The following is a 22,628-nucleotide window of genomic DNA, read 5'->3' on the forward strand; positions in this document are numbered from 1 at the left end:
GGAAGAGTGCATAGGGTTGCATGGAAGAGGATGGCAGGCTTTGCTTGATAGACAGGCTGTTTCAGCTGGGCCAGAGAAGCGATGCTTTGTGTCGTCCCAATGCAGGGTGATGTGCAAAACTAGGCTGTAAAATCATTTTCAGTCTCAGTACTGCTGTTTAAGAAAGGGGCCGTGGCTAAGTGGTAGAATATCTGCTTTGCATGCAGAAGGCCCCCAAGTTCCATCCTTGGATCAAGTAGGATCAAGTATTTGTAATATGAATGGCCCAGAAGAGCCTTTGCTAGTCAGGGTAGAAAACACTGGCCTTGACAGACCAGTGATCCAACTCACTATGAAAGCAGCTTCATGTCTTAATATATTCATCTATATATTCACTGGGTCTGTATAGATAATGTTTGGCCAAGCAGATAAATCACGTTCCAGCCCTCTGTTTTGCCAAAGCAATCTTTTATCAATTTTGGCAAGATAATGATCAATGCAAGTAAATAACTTTGGATCTTTCCTCTAAATTATACAGATCGCCCAGGTCTTGTCAGTGTCGAGAGGATAGAAAAATGTCAGGAGAGTTTCCTTCTGGCATTCGAACACTACATTAATTACCGAAAGCACCACATTGCACACTTTTGGCCAAAACTGCTGATGAAAGTGACGGATCTGCGAATGATCGGCGCCTGCCACGCTAGCCGCTTCCTGCACATGAAGGTGGAATGCCCAACAGAACTCTTTCCCCCTTTGTTCTTGGAAGTCTTTGAGGATTAAAAAGGCTGGAGTGGTTCTCAGAATTCCTATAGCACTACTGGGTGTCATTTCATTCCATTGCCTAATTCCTTTTTTCTTTTGTCCATTCTCATTTTTGTTCCACCTTGTTTTTATTTGGGGGATTTTATTTTTTTAATAGGCATGAATGAATATGTCCCTTCAATGCGGGTACTTGTGACAATTGCATTTATTTTTTGTTTGTCTGTTTTTGTCCTTCAGTCCTTTGCTGTGAATCCTTTGGAAAAGTTTGACGTTGAGAATACAAACAAAACAGTTTCATTCACCAGCTCTCAGGCAAATCACAAGCTCACACTCATCACTGTTTGGAAAGAGGAGAAATAAGCCGTAATAGCAGGAAAATAAGTAGATAATCAGATGGGTTCTTTAATTTGAAAATTCTGCCATATTTCATACAGTATTAACTCAGTTTCAAGGACACATGACTGCTTTACTGAGATATCAGGCACGACCGGGCAAGCATTGGTCATGCCTGAGACCAACTGAAAAGAATCAGACTTGGCTATTTCTTACTTTCACTTCGTTGTGGTCATTGCTTCTAATATTTTTGGTCACTGTTAAAAAAAACCCATCCCCATTGCAGCTAAAGCCTTCCATTAATGCCATAACTGCACCATTAGATAAATATTTATGAGGTACCATCAGTCAAAAACACGGCATATCTTAAAAACCCTTCTGAATGAAAATTTTAATATATTGTAACGTGGGCAAAGTCCCATAATCATTTTTGTTTTTAATTTTATCTGGGGTTTAAATATTCAAGGAGGCTTCCTAAAATAACAGCTGACATTCTGATTCTGCTTTGCACTAAGCTTCTACAAACCAATTTGACTGCATGGAGCAAAATAAGGAAAGATGCCACATTTGTCATCCTAACTTAGCCTGTTTGCTTTGCCCCGAATTCATTAGGCTCTTGTGGGTGCAGGAGCTCTGATGTATATCCAGACCTCCTCATTCATTTCCATGGGGGCAGCAGACATACTCCCTAACACGTGAACATCTCTCTGCAAAAGGCAGCCCATGCATGCATCAGGTCTTTGAGCATTCAGATGGTTTCCCAAAGACTCTGGATTGGGATCTTTTTAAATGAGGAGTAATATTTCCCCAGGAAAACTCAGATAGATTAAAAAGTTGTGAAGAAACACGCTACAAGAAAGGGTTGTCTTCAGTGCAGAATTAGGATCCAACTGGCTCTGTCCTTCAGACTGTATAGCTTTCTCTCAACACCTCAGGGTGTAGTCCAGCAGTCACTTGGAGCTTATTATCCATCATGACTTTTTTGCCATTATGCATGAACAAGTGAAATAAAGAAATGATCATAGGAGTGCTGCTCCTTGAGCTTCAGGGATCACTTGAGGTGAACTAAATTGAGAGTGCACATTTAGATTATAAATTTACCCTTTTATACGTGTTGTGATTTTTAAAAAAGATCAAAAGGCATTAATGGAAAATCAGTTTAAATGAGTTGTGGTGAGTGGCCTCCAGAAGCACACACAGTGCTGCTTAATCTGATTTCCCCATCCGGGTGATTGTTGATGCATTTGGGGAGATAGTCTTCTGTTATATTGAACAGGAAAAATGGCACCAGCCTGCAGCCTGTTTTCATATCAAGATTTTTAGGTGGTCTTCTGGTTCTAGCCATTCTAGAGCTGAAACACAAAACCTGTACAGATTTCTGCTAGTTCAGTGTGATGCATGAAGGGCCCTCCTTTTTCTTTTTCCTTGGATTCAACTAACTTATTCCCAAAGTATGCTTTACGAATCCTTCTACTCCATGTCCTTTGGATTCACATATCAATAATTAACAAAGGAAAAAGATTAGACATATGCCTGTATGTCCGTGATCACTTTTACAGTGATTGAAGTTCAGGGCTAAGATCCCAAGAACTGTGGTTCTAGGATGGGGGTGGATGGGCGGGCTTGTGTTCCTTGAACATCAATGCCTACATGACTTAGAAACTTCAGTATAAATGAGGTCCACAGCCTTTGCATACAATAACTTGGAAGTAGACTGCTCCCCCTCCTCCCCTCCAAAATGTATGCAAGCCCTGGATCCGGGTCCAATTTAGTAGCTAAAACTCCAAATCTAGTGTCCTATTGTCCTCAATGGAAATTTTTACTTAAAATGGAAATTTTTACTCAGGTATACTTTAATGGACAAAAAATTAGAACAGTAATATTCTGTTTACCCATGCTTCATTCTCTTAGCAAAGAAAGTATTATGAATGCTAATGTCCCAAATTGTCATGCAGCCTACTACCTAGATACTACTAATTGTAAGTATAATTTGCTCCTACAGTGTGGACATTTGGTTAAATTAATGGCCATCATCCAAGACTGAGTTGGGTGCTCCGTGAAACATTCTGCTTTGAATTGGCAGCCATGTCAGCAAAAGCCAGAAGCGGATAATGCATTTCTTTTCTGCAGTATAGATAAATGGGGGAAATAGTTCTAAAATCTATCAAAGAAACTGACGTGGCAACTGGCAAGTTGACTTTCAACTCTTGATTTTTTATATATATATAATAAATTTATTCCACATTAACTTAAAACATAACCATACAAAACCCAAAATATAACAATTCCTAAGGAGTTCCATACAACTCTTGATTTTTAATACTCATTTGAATACAAGGTGTCCAAGGACATAACTCGGTATATGAGATAAGCCTCCCCCATAGTTGTCTAGAAAAACATGCAAATTTTTTCTCACATGAGTTTGCTCAATAATGTAAATGAGGTTAGCTCGTACAAGAAAAAGTTACTACTACGAGCACTTATTTGGTAGATTGGTCCAGAGAAGAGGAAAGGTGGTGTAATGCTTGTAAGTCAGATTTGACCTACCATGGTTTTGCTCAAGTGAACCCCAGCACATGAATACAGTACCATGAGGGGTTAGACAAGCTGAATGCAGAGGAGAGGCGGGTTCCATGGTGATCTTTATGCAATGACAGGACTTCATGCTGCCTTGCCCCCACAGAGAGAATTTTTGCTGTGAGAGTGCAAAATAATACTTTTGTGACACGTTTTGTTTCTCTGTCTTCTGATGACAGAGGCGTATGCAAAGTTGATTCTGAATAATCATATATTCGTGCACCAATTTATAAGCCATTTAAAATTGGTCACCCACAAATACTTATCAGATTAACTCAGGGAACCTTTTAAAAAAATGAACAAATTTAAAATCAACCAACGGTCTGCCTAAACAAACACACCTATCAAACATCTGCAGCTGTTAATATCATTGACAAGGAGCTGGCCCTTGACTGGAGTTTGAAAAGGCTGAAGTGCTCTCAAACACTCCTTTGCATGCCCTATTGAAATGAACGTGGTTTACAAGACAGCCTAATTCAAGATGCATCCAGATTACTTGCTAATACCCAGGGCTTTTTTTCTGGGAAAGGAGGTAGTGGAACTCAGTGGGTTGCCCTCGGAGAAAATGGTCACATGGCTGGTGGCCCCGCCCCCTGATCTCCAGACAGAGGGGAGTTTAGATGGAGGTCAATCTAAACTCCCCTCTGTCTGGAGATCAGGGGGCGGGGCCACCAGCCATGTGACCATTTTCAAGAGGTTCCGGAACTCCGTTCCCCCACGTTCCCCCTGAAAAAAAGCCCTGCTAATACCACAAGGCAGTGGCACAGTCCACGCACCAATCCATGGTATCTCACTGCTTGCTGCATCACTTTTCTAGGTTTTTTTCCACAACTTTAGCCTACCAAATAGATCACAGTAACCCAGGAAAATGTCTCTGTTCCTGGCCTCCAACTTCTTTACAAAAGTATCTTAACATAGTCTGCAGATTTCATGCCCTTAGACCCATATTCCTAGTTACCAGTTGCCTTGCTCCTTTTAGTAGAACCTCAGTCTGGCTAGTGGACAGTATCAAGAATCCAGTTGCTTCACAGTCCTGAAGTTACTTGCTAACTCTTTGCAATTGTATTTCAGGGCTCAGTACAAAATTGTAATCTCCCTGCCCCCTTCTTTTCCCAATACCATGCATGAAATCTCAGGGGTCATGAAAGGGAAAAAAAAAACATTTTATATCTGAGATGACATAAAAAGATCATGTCATGCAAAGGGCTTGTAGCTCAGGATGCCTACCTCCAGAGTCCCTCATAAACTGTATCAATTTGCTGTACTTCACCCCACGCCTGTACTTTGGCCCTGTTCCTATTCTTTACCTTTTACTGGCACGTAGAATATATGATGCAAATATCTGTATTCAATGTTATTTTACAAATTAAAATAATCCAGGCCCCACTTTAAGGAAAATGATGCATGTTTGTAAAATGTATGCATGGAAATGCACAAATTTTAGTATGGGGATAATAAGGAGAGGAACTTGGCATAAGGTTAAATGAGACAAGAGCGCCGGTCTGGATGCATCCTGGATAGACTGCAAATCCCCAAGACTTGTCCTTTGCAAGTCTTAGAGCCAAGCTACAAGAGACGCCTGACACCGGTTGGACACTTGTCAGCTTCCCTCAAGTTTTAATGGGAAATGTAGGCGTCTTGATTTTACAGCTTGGCTCTCCATTACAGCTGCAAGACCAGGATGCCTACATTTCCCATCAAAACTTGAGGGAAGCTGATAAGTGTCCAACCTGTGTCAGGTGACTCTTGTAGCTTGGCTCTTAAGTGCCAGTCCTAATTACACTACTTGTAGTTGTCAGTCCCAGTGGAATCGGTGGGATTTGCTTCAAGGGAAAAGAAGAATTCACAAATTAACTGCAATATATGCATGAAACTTCACCACTTCAGAGGCTGGGGGACCATTGTCTTCTGTGAGCAGGGAATACTTCTCTGTGCAGTGAAGAACACCACTGTTCATGTGGAGTATTTCCCATCATAGAAGAGAACATAAAGCCATTTCACACAAAGAGCTTTGGATGGCACTTCATGCATTTGGAATCGCTACTGTCCAACAGGATAGGTCGTGTGAGGCACTTGATATTTGTTAACTCTTTGTTATTCAGTCTTCTAAAAACTAAGCCACCTTTTAAAGAAAAGTATGAAGAGCAGTTAGCTCTTCAGATGCTAATTCATTCAAATGTCTTGCTATTCATTATCAATCACAACTTTACAGGAAAGCTTGATTTAGCAAAATGTAATGATATTAATTCTGATTTCAGACACTCCAATTTTATGTTTGTAACTCCACTGACTTTTAAATGTAAAACATTTGCATTTACACCAGGGAGAGAGCAGAATTGGGGCCTATGTTAGAATTTGTTCACTTAGTTAATTTTGTTATTGAACATAGTGCCCAGATCTGCAAATGTTATACTGTCAAGTCACAGCCAGCATCTTAAATAATAGAATTTGGGGCTCACAGCAGTAAGTCTTGCACCCAGTATTGAGTATATGTGGGACTGGGTCTTACCATCTCAACTGATAGGAATATTTTTTCACTGCACACAGTGTTAATCCTGCTTTTTAATGGTGCCTCGGCTCTCAGTTTTGCTTTCTGCTCTAGGTGTACAAGTAGTGGAGCGTTCTACATATGATTCTTTTTTCCTATTGAAAAAAAATCATCTTTTAATGTTTCTTGCTCTAAATAACAGGTATATAAGCTGCACTGGTTTGTGTCGCATTTCTGTTATTTTTTTATGATGTACTTTTCAGTGAGATAATTTCTAAAAGCAACAACACTGTGCCAAAATATAGATGTCAGAGTTAGACATTGAACAGTTTGTGACTATCTTCGTGCTAAATAATCGCTCCATTGCAGGCCGGAGCATGGAAAGACTGAAGCAAACAAAACAGAAGGAAGATTATTGTTTTTTAGGAATCTGCCTAGATGACACCATTGATCACAAGATGAGCGTGTCATTCATTCATTGTTAGTGATGTATTTTAATGCTATGGAACTCTTTAACACGTACTCATGTTGATCTTCTTGCTGCATGAATCATAAGCAAACAACATCTGTCTTATGGTTTACAAATGTAGCCAGTGCTTGTAAGGCTAACCCTTTTTCCCCCCCTTTGGCAGTTTTTGAAAAAAGACAACTTGGAAAATGCATTACTACTTCTGTTTTTAAAAACAGTGGGGTCCAGATAGACTGACTGAGTCAGCAAAACCTGGGTGTTGATTCTCAACTCTTCTAAAGACTTCTTGGATAGCCTTGGACGAGTCACTGTGTCTCAGCCTTATCTTCCCCAATCATTCCCTGCCTCACACAGTAGTTGAGAGGTTAATGAGGCAACCCATCCTTAAACACTGTGCACTTGAACATGAGTGTGTGTTCATTGCCTGCCTTTTTTGCAACATTGGAGACAGCACGACACAGCCAAGAAGTTCTGGTTTGTCCTGTTATTGTAGTTTTATGCAAATAACTAAATTTATTAGATAATTTCCTTTTGATACTACTATGGCATGACCCTTAAATAAATTTTTTATAGAGACACAATATTCTAGATTGGTAGAGGTTTATTTTCCACATAAAAAGTTAAAACAAAAAAATCACGTTTACTTTAAAACAGAAATAATGTTGTGCTCTTTTTTTTTTTTTACAAAAGCAAAACCACAATAATGAAAAAAGGTTTGGCCTTTCTCACAATGTTTTTACTGTGTTGTATAAATGTTAGCCAATGCAAAGCATTTATGCATTGCTTGTGTGTATCAATCCACATTCTACAATGTCGCCTTCAAAAGCAATATTGTGCAGGTAATAAGCTGTTTGTGAGTATTTTTGCACAGTTTTACCAAACTCTCAAAAGTTAACCCTTCTTTATGCACATGACAATCAAATGTAAGTCTACATCTGATGTAGATGGAATTGATGTAAATTACTGAGCACAATGTAAAACAATTAAAGACACTTACTTTATTTAATTACACAGCTGAACTAGTGTTGGATAAAATACTATCAGGGCATGAATGACTGATATTTTCTTTTTTCTTTTTAAATTTTTCCTCAAGTCTTCATTTTTAAATTCCTCGATCTTATTTCAATTCGTGTTCATGTTATTTTTTGCAAAATAAAAAACGAGTATAGATTTGGCCTTTTTCTTTTGGATTCATGCTCTGAGACCAAGTTAAAAAATTTCATGGATTTATTTGAAAGGCTGAGGATTCTGGGACATTTTTATTTTATTTGTTTTGTTCTATTGTTTTTTTTCTCCTAAACAGTGTTAAATGATATGCTAGATGGGTAATATTTTTTCAGCCTAAAGTATATTAAAATATGTGATCACAAATGTTTAAACTATCTGAAGAGAAAATTTGTATATTTGGGGGAAGAATATAATTTTTACATAGCTTTTGTATGCAGATATTAATATGTAATTATGACTATAGTGGGCATAGATTATTGTGTAAGCTTGAATTCTCAAAAGAAAAGCTTATAAATGAGCTATGGTCTGTGTCTCTGTTTCTTCTTTGAAAGTTTTTAGCTCAGGTTGTTGCATTTCGGTATTATTCCTACCTGGGATTCAAACCACACACACAGATGCTTTGCTAATGCATAGCAGATTTAAAGTTCCCGCCTTCCATTAGTCACTTTCCAACAAATGTCCCCCCCCCAACATCGATGGTGTATGAGAACTTCAGAAGACAAGTTTGTTCCACCTCCATATGCAAGCGAAAACACTTTTTCTGCTTGTATATGGGAGAGCACTGGGTCCCACATTGCAGCTATTCCATTGCTCAGGAACAGGTGATCTCAGAAAGGTCTCCGTACTTCTATGGCGTGATAACTGGTTTGTATTTGGGTACTGCAAAATTCCAATGGAAAGCACAATCCTCTTTCCCTCACGTGTGTGCTGCAGCAGAACTGAGTATATGCTAGGGAAAGGTGTTTCTGCCCTAAAATTATAACAATCACCCCTGGACAGGGACGTTCTGCTTCAAGAATTATTTGCTAGTGCTGATGCATAGATTCTGCTTGCCAACATAGAACCTCCACCCTGGCCATAAGATTTAGAATGGATTTTCCATGTGATTTGCCAGCATCACACTGATGGAGTTGTGGAAACACACAACATAACAGTAACAATAGGACACAGCAAGGAGTTCAAAAGCTTTGCAAATGATGTAATGTGGCTTGAATTGTTTCAATAGAGTCTGTGAGCCAGACTGCCTGCACTGGACACAGAATTCTGGTTATGAATTTACATATCACTATCTGTAGCTACTGCTCAGTTCTCATGCCCTTTTATTAAACTGGCTGGACCCATCTTTTAGTGAGGTTCTGAACGAAGCTGAAGTTGGTTACTTACTCCCAGTTCCTTATTCGCACTTCCTTATTCCTTATTCGTTATTCGCAAAGCCAAAGAAAAATATTGTGGGAAAACTGAAAAGCTCTACACTCCAAAATGAAGTTTGCAGGGGCACATATTATACACCTTCATATTCACAAGACTCAGCATTCTAAGTGGACCTATGCTGGGTCATCCTACAAAACCCAGATTTTGAGTAAACAGCTTCAAAATAGGATCCCCCCAGAACACTTCAATAAGAAGAAAGGGGCAGCAGCTGCAGCAGGAAAAAACTTTGGATCACCCCAAATCACACAGATCCGAACTCCAGAGACTGTCCCCCACAAGAGGACATGAGCTGGTGCTGATCCAGTCTCTGGTTCTGGACCTCAGGCATTGCATGTGGCCTGCCACCAAGCACCCAGTATTAGACATTTTTTGAATAAGCAAATGGTGAAAATATAAGCCTCCTGCAACACCAAATAATCTTTGGATCACCCCAAATCACACACCCCTGAACTCCAGAGACTGTCCCCCACAAGAGGACATGTGCTGGTGCTGATCCAGTCTCTGGTTCTGGACCTCAGGCCTCACATGTGGCCTGCTTCCAAGCACCCATTATTACACATGGCTTTGACTATGGAACTGGTGGAAATATAAGCCCCCTGCAACCCCAAATAATCTTTGGATCACCCCGAATCACATACCCCTGAACTCCAGAGCCTGTCCCCCACAAGAGGGCATGTGCTGGTGCTGATCCAGTCTCTGGTTCTGGACCTAAGGCCTCGCATGTGGCCTGCTTCCAAGCACCCAATATTAGACTTTTTTTGAATAAGGAAATGGTGAAATTATAAGCCCCCTGCAACCCCAAATAATCTTGGGATCACCCCAAATCACATACCCCTAAACTCCAGAGCCTGTCCCCCACAAGAGGACATGTGCTGGTGCTGATCCAGTCTCTGGTTCTGGACCTAAGGCCTCGCATGTGGCCTGCTTCCAAGCACCCAATATTAGACTTTTTTTGAATAAGGAAATGGTGAAATTATAAGCCCCCTGCAACCCCAAATAATCTTTGGATCACCCCAAATCACGTACCCCTGAACTCCAGAGACTGTCCCCCACAAGAGGACATGTGCTGGTGCTGATCCAATCTCTGGTTTTGGACCTAAGGCCTCGCATGTGGCCTGCTTCCAAGCACCCATTATTACACATGGCATTGACTATGGAACTGGTGAAATTATAAGCCCCCTGCAACCCCAAATAATCTTTGGATCACCCCAAATCACACACCCCTGAACTCCAGGGCCTGTCCCCCACAAGAGGACGTGCTGGTGCTGATCCAGTCTCTGGTTCTGGACCTCAGGCCTCACATGTGGCCTGCTTCCAAGCACGCAATATTAGACTAATACAAGGTTCTTGCCAGCATGCCACATAGGAGGGCTCAGCTCCAAAACTAGAGAATGGATCAGAAACAGCATATGAGCTGTGGCGGGGGACAGTCTCTGGAGTTCAGATCTGTGTGATTTGATCCAAAGATTATTTGGGGTTGCAGGGGGCTTATATTTTCACCAGTTCCTTATTCAAAAAAAGAACCAGAGACTGGATCAGCACCAGCACATGTCCTCTTGTGGGGGACAGGCCCTGGAGTTCAGGGGTGTGTGATTTGGGGTGATCCAAAGATTATTTGGGGTTGCAGGGGGCTTATGTTTTCACCAGTTCCATAGTCAAAGCCATGTGTAATAATGGGTGCTTGGAAGCAGGCCACATGTGAGGCCTGAGGACCAGAACCAGATCTGAACTCAAGAGCTTGTCCCCTACAAGAGGACATGTGCTGTTGCTGATCCAGTTTCTGGTTCTGGACCTAAGGCCTCCTATGTGGCCTGCCCGGAAAAAAATTGTTTTAGGCATTGCTGTGAATAAGGAAGTGGGGAACTATAAGCCCTCTGAAACCGAAAACAATCTTTGGATCACTCCAAATCACACACCCCTGAACTGGAGAGACTGTCCCCTACAAGAGGACATGTGCTGGTGCTGATGCAGTCTCTGGTTCTGGATATAAGTCTGGATATAAGTATTAGACATGGCTTTGAATAAGGAAGTGGTGAAAATATAAGCTCTCTGAAACCCCAAACAATCTTTGGATGACCCCAAATCACACACCCCTGAACTGCAGAGACTGGGGGGCGCGTGCGGCGGGGCGGGGCGGGGGGCGTCGGGGGAGCGGGGGGAGGCGGGGCGGGGCGCGTCGGGGGGAGCAGCGCAGCCGCGACCCCCGGGGGCCCGGCTGTCTTCGTCTTCGCCGCCCGCCGCCCGCCGGGATGGGGATGGGGATGTTTATTTTTGGCAACCTCTTCATGCAAAACTTAAAACTTTTGTGGTACAATGTTGTAATGTTATAAAAAGGTAAAAATTTCATAAAATTGTAATTTTACTAACAATCCAACTCAAATAAGTATATATATAATTCAAACAGTATTGCTTCTATAATCATATTAGGCATAAATATTAAACATAACTTTTAATCATTAAATAAAAAGTATTAAATACTCGGTAGTTTTATCTTAAATCTTGAGCAGCTTGAAACCTTCAAGTGAGAACTGAAAACACGTTTCTCTGTTTTAGAGAAACTGTTTGTCAGTACAAAATAAACAGGATGGATGTTTTTGTTGCACTCTCCCAACCAGGAGACAGACTTCTCCTAAGAGTTTAATGGCTTCTTTCATTAACAAACACTAGTCTTTTTCATTAAGTGAGGTATCAAAATATAAATGAATATTTAAATAAAACATAGAAAAATAGAACAGATGAACATAAGAATTAAGTTTCCTAACATTTTTTAATGAAATCTAACTCAGTCAGATTAACGATGAAATGCATTCAAGTTACCGTAGCACATATTATAAGGATAAGTTTCCTGCCTAGATCTTCATGTGATTTCTTTTGGCCAAAACCCTGATCTGCTATTTGGATTACCATTTTTATATATTATCTTATGCGGAAATGTAAGATCTTTTCATATGATAACATAGATAAATATCAAACCAATCATAATTTAATTCTTTTTTACTATTTCCAATCATGTGACATTCTACCTAGCCGAAAGTACCACTATGCCCAGCTGCAAGGTAAGAGATATGGACAGTAAAAATGACAGGAAAAGTTACATGACCAGGTCATCCTTGGTCTCTGCTAACAATTACAGAACATTTATCTGATACTGTTCACTATTTTTAATTGGCTGTCAAAGATAAAGAAGCACCAGTTATACACCGTACTAGAAAAAGAACTACAGTGAAGTTCATACAGCGTTATTTAGAATGCATATGTTTCACTAAGTATGTGTTCTAAACCATAATCAGCAGTCTACTGGTTTGAATCCCACTACTGACATGAGCTCAGTAGGTGGCCTTGGGTCAGCCACTCCTCTCAGCCCCAGCTCCATTGTGGGGATAAGAATAACACTAACTTGTTCACTGCTCTGGGTGAGGCACTAATATGTGTAGAAGAGCGGTATATAAGCACAGTTATTATTATTATTTATATTTCCATGACGCCATCCCTTGACCTGTGAAATTAAGTATTTTGATAAATATGAAAGTGATACAAAATATAAATGCATTGCATAATGTGTGAGTGTACATATACAAACTTTAAAAATTTTATTGGATAATACCACAAAGCATGATTACTGAGAAAGCTGCTTTCACTGCTTTCAGTGTGGAGAGCTGCTTGTAGATCAAAACAACCTGGCGAGCTGTCTTCATGCAGAGTGCACGATTCTCTTGGCTTTCAATTCTGCTTTCGTTCAGCACGGGTAAATCAATGTGTCAGCAGCAGTAAACATTTGTATCACTCCTCTCTGAATGAACTTTTAAATTTTACTTCCTATTGTGTCAAAGCAATTAAAATTAACAATACAGTTACTAAGCTGCTAAGATCAATTAATGGCTCTTAGGCTTTATCTATTGATCTAGTGACATCTTCAAAACCCACTGGTAACAGACTATACATACTTCTCTTCTATCCACAATATATACACAAGGATTAATTACATATTCTTCTAAATTACATATTTAAATGACATATTCTTATCTCCTAAATTAATTAGTCAAACTCTTACATCAAGGATTGGTGACAAGTTGTGGACAGACTATGCTTGGACAGAATGTACACTGAGAATAAATGACATCAAACAAATTGAAAACTAAATAAATCACTTTTATTTAACAAATAAATTTCTTCTGAAGTCTCTTTAGAAATTAAACAATAGAAACAAACTATGTGGCATTCCTCAAATCCACGTGTAGGATGCTATGGAAGTGGTACTTAGAGGGAAATTCATCTCCATTGCCTCCTGTCATGAAGAGCAAAAAGAAAACATTAGAAATGAAATGATATCTAGAATAAGAAAACTAGAAGATGAACACAAAAAAGGCCACCCAATCTATAAACTTACTTGCTTGAAAATTAAAGGAAAAAACCTCCTCACATTCTATACAAGCTATTAAAGGCACCCAGGAAAAACTCAAACTAATTCTGTAAATACTACCAAACCATTTGCACATCAGACAATCCTGACACTAATCATATTTTAAATTATTTATCGTCACAGGAAATTATTTGCAAAAAAACTCACAAGAACATAAACAATATCTTGACCAACCAATCACAACAGAAGATGTTACTATCAAATCCTTGAAAAAAATAACAAAGCTTCAGACAGGGATGGATTCCCTGCCAAATTTTTATAAAAAAATACATTCACATACTTTCAACTCCACTAACTGCCACATGCAACTCTGTTATGATAGGAGGTAGCATCCCTCTATCTGGGTCAGAGGCTGAAATAGTAGTTACGCCAAAAAAGGACAACAATATTACAAATAGTAAATCTTCGCAACCAATACCCTTACTGAATCAAGACCAAAAGATCTTTACCAGCATATTTGCCAAAAGATTGTCTACATTTAAATAACCAACTACATTCACCTTGACCAGACTGGCTATATGCCAATAAGGAATCTTATTGACAATACACGTAACGCTTTAACTATAATTAATTTCTGTGAAGCATACAAAATCCCTGCATTACTTCTGGCCTTTGATATAGAGAAGGCATTCAATTAAGTGGAAATACCATATCTAAAACTTTTACTTCAAAAATGGGTTTTGGCGACCAATTCTAAAATGCCATTAATGCTCTTTATCTTTCTACAAAAGCTACAGTTAGGACCAGCAATGTACATTTGATAGATATCCATATAGCAAGGGGAACTAGACAAGGCTGTCCCCTTTGTATTGTCGAAGGCTTTCACGGCCGGAGAATGATGGTTGTTGTGGGTTTTCCGGGCTGTATTGCCGTGGTCTTGGCATTGTAGTTCCTGACGTTTGGCCAGCAGCTGTGGCTGGCATCTTCAGAGGTGTAGCACCAAAGGATAGAGATCAGTGGCGACACTGAGAGATCTCTATCTTTTGGTGCTACACCTCTGAAGATGCCAGCCATAGCTGCTGGTGAAACGTCAGGAACTACAATGCCAAGACCACGGCAATACAGCCTGGAAAACCCACAACAACCATCGCTGTCCCCTTTCCCCATTTCTTTTTGCCATAACAATAGACAGGGCCGGTGCTACCATTAGACCAACTAGGCAGCCGCCTTGGGCGCAGACCTCAAGAGGGGCATAGTTTTATACAAATTACTTTCTTGAAAAAAATGCAACTGAGAAAACCTATTGAGCACCCCCTAAATGTTCCTGTCCACAGACATCAAGCAGCTCAAAAGCTCACGGTAACATTTTTATTTATTTATTTATTTATTTATTTATTTATTTATTTATTTATTTATTTATTTATTTATTTATTTTATACCCTCCCCTCCCCACAGATGGTCTAAGGGTGGCTAACATTAAAAAATACATTAAAATCACAGAAACATAAAATCAATAATATTTTTTTAAATGATTAAAATAGTCCAGGAGCAGGCTATTTAAACAAATATTGGGAGTCCGTATACAGGCATGGCAGATGGCTGAGGGCAGCTCCAGAAGAAATGGTGGTCTTAGATGGAAGAAGAAGGACACTCACTGGCACTCAGCCAGAGGCCCAGCAGAACATCTCCGTTTTACAAGCCCTGCAAAACTGTAATAGGTCCCACAGGGCCCAGATCTCCAGCGGGAGAGCATTCCACCAGGCCAGGGCCAGGGCAGAAAAAGCCCTCGCCCTGGTTGAGGCCAGATGGATGTCCTTTGGGCCAGGGACCACCAGGAGTTGCTTGTCTGCAGAGCACAACACCCTGCAGGGGACGTAATGGAGGAGGCGGTCCCGCAGGTATGGAGGTCCCAGTCCATGAAGGGCTTTAAATACCAAGGTTAACACCTTGAACTGGATCTGGAACTCCACTGGAAGCCAGTGCAGCTGGCACAGCACATGATGAATGTGCGCTTGGATGGGCGTTCCGGTAAGAATGCATGCTGCTGCATTCTGGATCAGCTGTAACTTCCGGGTCAGGCCCAAGGGCGGTCCAGGATAGAGTGAATTGCAGTAGTCTAGCCTGGAGGTGACCATTGCATGAATTACTGTGGCCAGGTCCTGGGGTGAAACATAGGGCGCCAGTTGCCTGCCCTGTCAAAGATGAAAAAAGGCAGACCTGGCAACAGTCATGACCTGGGCCTCCATTGAAAGTGTGGCATCCAAGGTCACACCCAGACTCCTCACCATCAGGGAAGGTTTCAATTCTACCCCATCGAGGGCTGGGAGCCTGTTCCCAGCTCGATTGCCCCATGATCCAGACACAGAACCTCTGTCTTCAGGGGATTCAATTTCAAGTGACTCTGATGTAACCATACCATCACAGCCTCAAGACCCTTGACCAAGGAATCCAAAGCAAGATCGGACTGGCCATCTGTAATGATTCCAAGTAAATGTATCTTTAAATGCTTGATGAGATAGTGAAGAGTGGGGGGTGAAGGAGATGGATGAGTGAGTGATATGATTGGTTGAGGACTGAGAGCGTGGGCGGAGTGAATGCAGTTTGAGACTGAGAGTAGAGAGAAAATTTTTAGTCAGAAGAAAACAGGCTAGCTGTGTGCTGCCTGAATATGTTGAAGTGTTTATGAGAGAAATATAACCTGTGTGGAACCTGAACTGAGCATGTTTGTGAAAGGACACTCAGTCAGGGAAAGAGAGGCCAGCTGTGTGAATGAGAGTAAATGAAGTAACTTTAAGAACCGAGAACTACGTTTATGAAATCGATACGCTTCTTGACTAAATAAAAGTTTATTTTTGTTTTGTTATATCCCAGTATAGCTGTTATTGCTATATCCCATTCCTATCTTCAGGGCCACATAGAACCACGAAGGAGCCTGACGCTTAGGAACGTTACCAAAGGGAAAATTTAAATAAAATATCTTGGAATAAAATATTCCTGGTGGCAGCAGACTACCCAGAGGGTTAAGGGATAGATTAAAAGAAAAATCTACCCTAAAGAAAGTAAAAGTCATAACACCATCCATCAGCAGATAGAGCTGAGTGTCATCCGCATACCGGTGACAACCTAGCCCAAAGCTGCGGGCTAACCTGGCAAGGGAGCACATATAGATGTTAAATAGCATAGGGGAAAGAATTGCCCCCTGAGGGATGCCACATACCAAAGAATGGTAAGCAGACATCTGTTTCCCGAGTGCCACCCTCTGTCCTAGATTGTGAAGGAGTTCAGCCATTGCAGGGCTGTTCCACGAATCCCCACATCGGCAAGGCAATGGGTCAGAAGATTATGACTGACCATGTCAAATGCTGCTGTAAGATCTAAAAGTATCAGCAGTGCTGACCCACTCCGGTCCAGGTGTCGCCGCAGATCATCTGTGAGGGCAACCAGAGCCGTCTCTGTACCATGGCCAGGCCTGAAGCTGGACTGGAATGGATCCAGGATAGAGGCATCACCCAGGTATACCAGTAGCTGTTCCGCTACCGCCCTCTCAATTACCTTACCCAGGAATGGAATATTCGAAACTGGGTGATAATTGGCTGGATCAGCAGGATCCAGTGATGGGTTCTTTAATAAGGACTGCACCACTGCCTCTTTCAGTGAGTCTGGAAAAAACCCAGAACTCAGAGAAAGATTAATGATGTCAGCTAATGGTGCCCAAATCCCATCACCACCACTTTTCACCAGCCATGATGGGCATGGGTCCAGTGGGCACATGGTAGGTTTCACAGCATGCAGGACCCTGCCCACCTCCTCCTGGGAGAGTGGCCTGAATTGATCTAATATCAACCCTGAGTACAACCAAGGGGCCTCCAGTACATATATTGCATCAACTGTGGTGGACAGATCCCGGCGAAGTGACAAGATCTTATCCGCAAAATAGTCTCCAAAAGCCTCACAGCTTATTACCAAATTTACATTTTTATTTGTCCCATGCGTGAGGGACGTTAAAGACCAAATCACTCTGAAGAGTTGTGCCGGGCGAGAACTAGTGGACGCAGTGGAAGCTGCATAGTAGTCTCTCTTTGCAGCTTTCAGTGCCATCTCATAGGCCTTCATAGACGTCCTATAAAATGTTCTTGTCATTTCATCATGAAGTTGCCGCCACACTCGCTCTAGCCGTCTCAGCTCCCATTTGATTTGTTGTACCTCATCAGTATACCAAGGAGCTACTCTAGTTCGGGGGCGGAGAGAGCGACGGGGAGCGATCTCATCAATAGCTTCAGAGAAACGGGCATTCCAGTCCTCTATCAGCTCATCCAATGAGCCACCAGGGGGCATCGGATCCTGTAGAGCGTTCTGCAATTCAATTGGATCCATTTGACTCCACGGGCGAGCATAAATCAGCTCGTTGCCCAAGCAGGAGGGGGTCATGGTGCCCAGACAAGCCCTCAGGATGAGATGGTCTGACCATGGCACTGCTATAGCTTCATCCAGATCCACCTGTATCCCGAACCCAAAGATCAAATCCAGTGTGTGTCCTGCTCGATGTGTGGGCATTGATACAAACTGGGAGAGTCCTAATGCTGCCATGGAGGCTATCATGTCCATGGCCTGTGAGAAGGTAGCATCATCAGCATAGACACTGATGTCCCCTAAGACCAGAAGCCTGGGGTACTCCAAGGCCCAGCCAGCCACCGCCTCTAACAGGCCTGGCACAGCATCTGCTGGTGCGCTGGGCGATCGGTATGCCAGACAGATGGCTATACTCTCCTCGGCATCCCACACCAGGCCCACACAATCAATGCCAGCAATCTTTGGCAAGGGGAGCAGCCTGATGGAGAAAGACTCTTGAATGAGCACCACTACCCCAACAAGACATTTCCCAATATGTAAAACAAATATGAGAAACCTGTACCATAAATGTGTTGGAATATATGTGTGTTGCAAGGTCTGAGATTCAGTCATTATGGGGTTAATGTGTTTACCTACCATGCTATCGTTTAGATTGACCTGGAAGGGGAACCTGGCTCAAAGCCAATAATCTGCAAGCCCGGAAAACTTGAGAGTGTTTGCAAACTGTTATTGGTCAACAGGTCAGGTGATTTTCTTTCAGGGTCAAGAAGACAGAGGAATAAGAAGATTCTCCATTCAGTTATCCCAGCTCTTTGTTTGTAACCAGTAGTGAGAATGTAGCTCCAGGCATTTGTTATTTTGTAGGCAATCCTGTTAACCTTTTTCCTTTAGAAGTAAATGATTTTAAAAGCTAAACTCGTGTGCTGACTCTCTATTGATTCAAGATCCATTGCACCTCTGAAGAAAAGCTATTTTTTAACCTTTTTCCCCAACCAAGTGGACCAGTTGAAGTAATTATTAAGGTGAAAAAGATGCTATCGATTCGTGTATATTGTTCTTTGAATAACAGCAGTATGGTATGGCTTTGGATAGGCAATATGAGATCATTAACTCTCAAAAAAGGCAAACCTTATGAGTTATATCATCCTGCTTTCAGATAATACTGCCAGTCATTGCTGCATCTCAAAATAGTCTAGGAGACTCAAAGTTATCTCAGAAGTCTCAGTCAACTTGAGAGGAACAATCCTTACTGAAACTACTCCTTTTTAGCTCTCCAGAGAGCCAGCTAAAAAGAAGAAAGCAAACAAAGTAACTGCAGACAAAAGTATCTCCTTTTCAAGTACAACATAATTCTCTCTCTCATTGTCTCACAGCAAACATGAGAAGGGGGTGGGAGTAGAAGACACTCTGTTGTGCCAGCCAGGAAAAAGGTGGGGAAATAGCTTCCAATGCTACAAAAAGAAACTTTTCAGCAACTTGAGGAAGCCAAGCAAGAAGTGAGAAGGAAAACAAAAGGGAAAAGGTGGGAAACTGCCTCCAGAGCTAAGAAAAAACCCCACTTCATAGAGCAAACTGTATCCCAGCAACACCAAAAGAAGCGGCAGAGTGGAAAACACTAAATCTTCACAGCTATTCTGCTGTGTCTGGAAAGAAATGGGCAGAAAGTCAGTTTCATGGCTGCAATAAAAGGGAGGAAAGTAGGGAAATTCTACTGTAGCAATGCGCAGAGCATACTTGCTGCAGAGGAACAAGTGCAGGGAAAAATACCTCTGCACTAGAACCTACAACTATATAGTCAAGCTTTTAAGGTTTCCTCAAAATCTGAAAATCCTTTAAAGAGTTATGATGACCTCGTCCAATCCTTAAGGCCACTTTCGGTAGGTGCTCGAGAGGGAAAACTGGTCAAGACCAATTTGTCATCTAAACCTTGGTTTGATCAAAGCTGTATTTGTGCTAAAAATGCTTTAATCTATGCCTATAAGCTAGCACTGAGAGCTGATGAAAAGACCAGACAGGATGCATATCGTTCTCTTTCATTTTTAAAAATGAAATATAAATCACTGGTTGCCCGCTGTAAGAAAGAACATACCAGAAAACTGTGGGCCAATATAATTGAAGCAGCTACGAGCAAAAACTCAGTGGTGTTCTGGAAACTAGTGTCAAACCGCGCCTCCACAGCCGCCTCCTCCTTGGCTTCCTGTATCCCCCCAGATAAATGGACTTCTTTTTTCCAAAAAATGTATGATGATCCTATTCAACCCCCTCCTGCCCTAACAACAGAAAATCTGGCCAAATGCCCCCCAGTTCATGCCGAAGAGGTAAAAGCTTATATTAGCCAGTTAAAGAATGCAAAAGCCCCTGGGCTTGATGGAATATCTCCAGAATTACTAAAAACAAATAAGGACTGGTGGGCAACTTTCCTAGCCTCCCTATTTACTTATATTGATGAAACCGGCTACATCCCCAATGATTGGGGAATGGCTATAGTAGTCCCCTTCCATAAGAAGGGAAAGAAGGAGGATCCATCCAATTATAGGCCCATCAGCTTACTAAGCATTGTAAGCAAATTGTCTACAAAACACCTGCTGGAGAAATTTTCAGACTGGCTAGAACAGGAGGATATAATTGCTGATGAGCAAGCTGGGTTTAGAGCTGGCAGGTCAACAATAGATCACTGCCTAGTAATGCAACACCTTGTAGAGAAATATGCTACAGGAGACCAAGCATCACTTTACCGGGCATTTGTTGATTTAAAAGCAGCTTTTGACACAGTCTCTAGAAATAGACTTTGGAGGAAACTGCAGGCCTCCTCTATTGATAGGCGACTGCTGTCCCTTTTGGGGGCTATGCACAAGCAAACTGCCCTGAGCAAGGTGCAGCCGAATTGGGCATTTGACTGACCCCATTCAAACTTACAGGCAGGTGTGCCTTCTAGCCCCCTTTCTGTTTATCTTCTACATCAACAATTTGGTAAACCTTTTGAATGACCCTGGATTGCACCCTCCCAAATGATCAAATAGGCACATTCACGTACTGCTCTATGCAGATGATGCTGTATTACTTTCTAGGACCCCCATAGGGCTGAAACGAGCCCTAAAAAAATTCTCCCAATTCTCTGATACTGAACACCTTCTAACTAATTACCAAAAAACTAAGATCCTGGCTTTCGATAAAAATCTAAAGATCAGACGATGGGAGCTTCAGAGGCATCAGTTAGAACAAGTTACCAGCTTCAAATATTTGGGTGTAGTTTTGCAAGCCTCAGGTACCAAAATAACACATAGCAGCTTCATTGCTGATGTGGGAGAAAAAACAGCACACAGTATACTGAAATTCTATCGATCACAAGGGGGGCAGTATGTACCGGCTGCACTCAGATTGTTTAAAGCCAAACCATTGGCCCAATTAGTATACGGATCATTCTTGGGGCTGCCATCCTCCTCTTTCTCTCAACTTGAGAGAGTGCAGTCCAAATTCCTTAGAGCCCTATTACAAGTGCCCAAATGCATGCCTAACTCATGGGTTAGACTGGAAACAGGAATGTTAAGGGTAGAGGCCAGAATCACCATCCTTTCAATTTTCAAATGGCTGTCAGGATGTCTAAACCCGCAAGGTCTGCTCCCTCTGTTATTCCAAGACAAATTTCAATCTAATTGGCAAAAGGCGACTCTGAAATCCCTGGGAAAATTGGGTCTTTCCCCTCAAAGTTTGCTAGTCCTGGGGTTAGACTGAGCAAAATCACTCATTAAGCAGAGAGCGACAGACATTGAAAGACAAACAGATTTACTTAGAGCACCAGGTTTTATTTCTTCAGATACTACTAAATATATTGCCGCTCCTGCAGCCTACTTTTACTTTCTTGAATCCAGTAACTTCAGAAGGGCTAGAAGTTCAACTCTACCCTCTGCCGTTCTGGAAGGAAAGTTTAAAGCTGTCCATTACTCTCTTAGGCTTTGCTCCTATCCCCTAAGAGAAAATGACTCAATGGAGCACATCTTCTTTAACTGCCCAAGTCATAGTAAAATTAGATCGGAAACCATCAGTCCATTAGTAGAAAGATGCCCTGGAAGTTCAAATAAAATCAAACTTGATTATCTTTTGTCTGATCAGAATCACCAGACAACACATCAAGTAGCAAGATTCTGTGGCCAGGTCTACAAGCAACGTAAATCGCATAAGGCAGACTGAATGTATTTTAACCTTTTAAACAACTAATTTATGATGATCTTATTTTTTTACTCTTATATTTATTCATCGTTCTTCCCCTGTATCCAGTCTCGACTGTTTTCAAACTGATTTGCAAATGGTTTTATATGTACTGGTCACAGACTGTAATAATAAACTTGACTTGACTACCTCTGCACTAAGAACAGCAGAAATACCTGAACCTACTTCATGGGGTGAATTATCCTAGCTACCACCAGAAGAAGCTGAGAAATGGAGAAAAGCGGAGGGTGTGGTGTCGGTGTTGAAGAGAATGATAGCACATTGAAAGAGCTCCGTCTCTCCCATGCCTGAAATTTAAGATTTATGTTGGAAGGACAAAATAAAAATATTTACCCTTCCAACGTAAAGATACACTAAGAGATCCGAAATGCAGATTCATATTTATTAAAGGCACTACAGAAAACCAAACTTACACATTTGGCTAAATTTATGCCCCAAGCCAAGACAGCCTAATGAAATTCTAAAACAAAGTTCATTAGAATACACATGTATCACTTAGTATAATGTGCTCTAAACCATATTTTCATGACAAACCCACAGAAACATCAGCAACATAATCTAAGAGTATAATGTAGAGCAACAAGTAGAAACAGAAGGATTAAAAGTATCTTGCTCACTAGGTTGGAGGCAAGTTCTGACAACAA

General features: G+C 41.4%; 1 protein-coding gene across 3 annotated transcripts in view; it reads left to right on the plus strand.

Moving 5' to 3' along the window:
- The window catches only part of THRB (thyroid hormone receptor beta), a 244,238-nt gene extending 240,033 nt beyond the window's left edge, over positions 1-4,205 (plus strand). For all 3 annotated transcript variants that reach the window (XM_054991370.1, XM_054991372.1, XM_054991371.1), the window contains one exon: positions 518-4,205. In XM_054991370.1, the coding sequence (XP_054847345.1) occupies positions 518-759 (242 nt within the window). In that variant the 3' untranslated portion in view covers positions 760-4,205. The remainder of the gene's footprint in view (positions 1-517) is intronic.
- The last annotated feature ends 18,423 nt before the right edge of the window (positions 4,206-22,628 follow it).

The sequence above is a fragment of the Eublepharis macularius genome, chromosome 11 (genome assembly GCF_028583425.1).
Source record: "Eublepharis macularius isolate TG4126 chromosome 11, MPM_Emac_v1.0, whole genome shotgun sequence".
Classification (NCBI taxonomy): domain Eukaryota; kingdom Metazoa; phylum Chordata; class Lepidosauria; order Squamata; family Eublepharidae; genus Eublepharis; species Eublepharis macularius.